Below are 4,673 nucleotides of genomic sequence, written 5' to 3'. Positions count from 1 at the left end.
TTCTTTGTGATCTCATTTCTCCAGACCAGGCATAGGACCTGCATATCCCCTCTACCAATTTGATTACCTTTGTTGGCAGGATAAACAGTTGTGCCCAAAAAGCCTGAATCATAAACAACACACTTTGGACTAACTGGACCCTCCCCTGCATATGATAGATTCTTAGTAGTCCAAGAAGTAATCCTCAATATTCATTTTATCAATAAGAGGTTGTCATTGCATTAAACGCAGTTTCTTTGTGGATGAGGGAACTCCTAGATACTTGAAGGGAAGTTCACCACATTCAAGTCCCAACATCTATATGATTTGCTGCCTTTCTGTCACAAGACCCCTCCAAAATAAGCTTCACTTTGACTAAGATTTGCTTGTAAACCTGAAACTTGAGTGAACTGATTGAACTTTTGTTAAATTGCTTTCACTATCTTCAAATCACCTCTAGCAAATAGAAACAGGTCATCTACAAAGCTTAGGTGAGTGATCCCTAGCTTTGCACACCTAGGGTGATATTTGAACTCTTTCTCCTCCTTCAAACTAGCCAGATTCCTGCTTAGGTACTCCATTGCAATGGCAAATAAGTATGGTGACATAGGGTCACCCTGCCTTAGTCCTTTTGCAGCATTGAAAGGTTTTGTTGGCTCACCATTAACTACAATTGAGTAGTTGACTTTCTGGACACACTCCATAACCCAGGATATGAACAGCTGGGGAAATCCCAGTTCCTCCATCACTTGCTTCATGTAATGTCACTCCACAGAATCATATGCTTTTTGAAGATCTATCTTAATCATATATCTAGGAGATAAGTTTTTCCTAGTATAAGCCTTCACCAGTTCATGTGCCAATATAATATTATTTGCTATCTTCCTCCCAGGTATGAATCCTGCTTGAGCTTCATTGATCACTGTACCCATAACACCTTGTAATCTGGCTGCTAAAACTTTGGATATCAGTTTATACAGGACAGTGCAATAGGCTATAGGTTTGAATTCCTTAATAGTTCTAGGCTTAGACACCTTGGGCACCAAGGTTATAGCTGTACAGTTTATGGCTCTATATAGCTTTCCAGACTTGAAGAAACCCATAACAGATTCCATAACTTTACCTTTTACAATAGTCCAAGCTCTTTTGAAGAAAAATGCATTGTAGCCATCCACACCAGGTGCTTTATCATCACCAATTGAGCACAATCCTTCATAGATTTCCTCTGTAGTCACATCTTTGCATAACTCAATTCTTTGTTGTTGAGTGAGTTTAGCTCCATTACACATAACCATTTTATCTATAGCAGGGAGGGTTTGGGCAGCAGTTCCCATAAGTGATTTATAGAAGTCAACTATCTCCCTTTGAATACTTTCTGCATCAGTTATCTTAGTGCCTCTAATAGCTTGCAACTCTACAATTTGCTTTCTTTGGTTCCTTTTTGTCATTATAGCAGAGAAACATCTAGTATTAGAGTCACCCAATAAATCCATTTTGCCCTAGCTTTTTGTTTCAAAGCCCCTTCTTCAATCATACTCCATTTCTCCAAATTCTGCATCAACTCCTTCTCTTTCCTTAGCAGGTCATAATTGCTATTAACATCTATGATTTTTTGCACATGTTCCAGCTCAATTCTACCCAGCTCTATCTTCTTCTTGATAAACTTAATTTCCTCTACATTAAGTTTCTTCAATACTGTCCTTAAAGCTTTGAGTTTCATCCACACATTCTGCATTTTCTGCCTGTGAAACTTTTGGTTCCAGATCTGTTGTGCTTCAGACATAAATCTCTCATGGTCAGCCCAAACATTAAAGAATTTAAAAGGAATTTTCATGCTTCTCTGTATCTCATTAAATGTCAGACACATAGGAGCATGATTAGATATAAATAGTAGATTATATACAGTTGCTATATGCCCCCATTGCATCATCCATTCATAGTTCCCAAAGACCCTATCTATTCTGCTCCATATTCTGTCCCCATCATCTTGCTTGTTGGACCAAGCATAATAGTCACCTTCCCAATTCAGTTCATTTAGCTTTAATTCTTGAATACAATTGCTGAAGTCTTGAGTTTCAGCTCTTGTAACTAGATTCCCATGCTTCTTATATTGCAATTGCAGAACAACATTAAAGTCTCCCACAATTATCCAAGGAATGGTTGTCATTTAATCTATTACTTTTAGATTATCCCATAACTCCCTTCTTTGCTCAACTGTATTATACCCATAGACTATAGAGATTGCATATTCTTCATCTTTCATAGCATTTGTGATAGTACAGTGAACAACCTATGCTTCTGCTTTAATCAGCTTCACTGTATAGTAGTTAGAATCCCATATAACCCATATTCTACCATTTACTTTAGCATTGTAGTTATTAATCATCTCCCATCCAGGTGCTATGTGCTGGCTAACCTCTCTAGCCTTATTCTCCTTAATTCTTGTTTCAATGATCCCTGCTAGTTTAATATTTTTTGTTTTCAGATAATTCTTTAGCTCCTTCCGCATATACCATTTATTGATACCCCTTACATTCCAGATAATCCACTTCAGTTATTGAGTTTTAAATCCTCCACCTCTGTCATGAGGTAAGGTAGAGTTTTCACTTGTACTTGTTGTTCCTCTTTTTGCACTACTTCTACTAGGCTGTGGAATTAAATTGGGAAAGTTTTTAAGACTAAAATTCAGGGCTTTGTTCTTTCCATTGTCCACTATCTTTGTGCTAGTGCTCCCTTTATCTCCAATTGACTGATATTGTCTTGCTTGTTGCATTTACTCTAGTAAACATTGTTGGGATCCTTCCTTGTTAATTGTTGTTGATCTCTCTGTCATTCCATTTGTCTGAGGCACCTCTATATCATCTGGTCTTGGTTGTGCATGTTCTACATTCACATCATTTTTAACAGGCCCTTTGGTTCTCCACTCATAGGTAACTTTCTTTGGCTCTCTTCTTCTTTTTGGTTGTATCTCCTTTTGTTCTTTAGGTCCTTGCTGAGTATGACATATATGCTCTATAATTTGGCATTTGTCACAATACACTGGTTTCCATGCATATATTATATCCTGTTGAAACATTCTTCCTCTAGAGTCCATCACCATTATCTCAGTAGGCAAGGTTTTAGTCACATTTAATTCAATAAGCATCCTTGCATAAAAGATTCTTGTTTGCTTAGTGGTACACTCATCAGCAAACAGGGCTTACCAATAGCACTAGAAATTTTACTTAATGTTTCATTTCCCCAACAGCTCATTGGCAATTTTGGAAACATCACCCATAGGGGGATATCAGTTAGAATTCCTTGCTAATGTCAAAGTTTGGGGACCAAGGCTTGAGAATTATTGGCCTATTTCGTATAGTATGAGGACCAGCAAAAACAATTCTATGCATATCAGATATATTTTGGAACTTTATAACATAATAGCCATCTTCATGAAGAAACAAATCTGGTTCTACAATATCAAGCCAGCCTTAAGCAATATACCTTCCCATAGCATTATATCCTGGATTTTCACCTATAATATAAGCAATCATTGCTGCACTCCACCTCTCTTCTACTTCCTTCACATCTTGCATCTCCAGTTGTACCACAGTTTGTCCATCTATAATCTGAGGAGAGACATATTTCAGTGCCATTCAATGAGTAGCAACTCGATTTTGTTGAAAGAGATTTGACCACATTCTGCGCTCAGGTCATCGATCTGTAGTGTTAATCTCATTAACCACTCTATTCACTTCATCTCTACATCCATTAGCTTCCTCTCTTTGTTCAATTGAAGTTTCCTTGCTTGGTTTGACCTGCATCGCCACTTCTGTTACTGTTCCATTGGAGCTACCTTCTATTCCAGCAGTTTCCTTCATCGAGATTTGCTTAGCTTGAATTGAAGTGCTCAGCGCCAGTTTTCTACTAATTTCTGAGCTATTTGATGGATCAATTTCACCCTTTCCTTCTCCAACTCCGTCGTGTTGCTTTGGTGTATGCATGTCCTGTCCAGCCTTCGATTTGTTGCTAATTGAGCTTCTAATGTTAGAGATCGGTGTGTTAGGAACCTTTCTCAGTCTTCCTCTTCCTCTACCTCGCCCTCTAGAAATGGCAGCCACACTCGGTGCACGTTTAGCTAACGTGAGCTGAGAGCATTGCACGTTAATAATAGAGATGTCGATGTTCTTGATTCCCTATGTGTCATATTATTCTATCATCTGTTCATAGGTTTCAAAAATACGTAAGTTGGTAAAATTTATTTCATGATATTAGACAGAGGCATGATGGACTTATCATGTACCAAGAGATTTTATTAACGTATTTCATATGCATTTCATGCATTTATACATGCACATTAACCCATGACTAGATGGAATTATATATATATATATGGGATATGGGAAAGGTTCTGGCTTTACATACGTGCCACCACCTGATTAGCTGGGATACATTAATGATTTTGCCCACAGTAGCCGAGATGATATGATGGAATGCCCTTAGAGGCGTGATGATGTTACGAATACATGTACCTAAGCACGATATGACATTTATACATATATGCATGTCATTTTAAATATTAAAGGATTTCATAGAGCTATTCAGATTTACATGTCGATTCTTTTACTCCATGTTTATCTCATGTCTATTGTCTATTGATTTTCATTCCTTACATACTCGGTACATTATTTGTACTGACGTCCCTTTTTCCTAGG

At 37.7% G+C, this 4,673-nt stretch overlaps 1 protein-coding gene across 1 annotated transcript; it reads right to left on the bottom strand.

Annotated features, from left to right (window-relative positions):
• Positions 1–1,426: 1,426 nt before the first annotated feature.
• On the bottom strand, positions 1,427–2,146 carry LOC104236251 (uncharacterized). Its single transcript, XM_009790139.1, has one exon. It carries the CDS (start codon positions 2,144–2,146, stop codon positions 1,427–1,429), a length of 720 nt encoding a protein of 239 aa, XP_009788441.1.
• Positions 2,147–4,673: the final 2,527 nt, after the last annotated feature.

Source organism: Nicotiana sylvestris, chromosome 12 (assembly GCF_000393655.2).
Source record: "Nicotiana sylvestris chromosome 12, ASM39365v2, whole genome shotgun sequence".
NCBI classification, from domain to species: domain Eukaryota; kingdom Viridiplantae; phylum Streptophyta; class Magnoliopsida; order Solanales; family Solanaceae; genus Nicotiana; species Nicotiana sylvestris.
This window is presented reverse-complemented; position numbering and strand designations above follow the sequence as displayed.

Coding starts and splice junctions, on each gene's coding strand:
- LOC104236251 (XM_009790139.1), bottom strand. CDS start 2,146: ATGACAACCATTCCTTGGATAATTGTGGGAGACTTTAATGTTGTTCTG.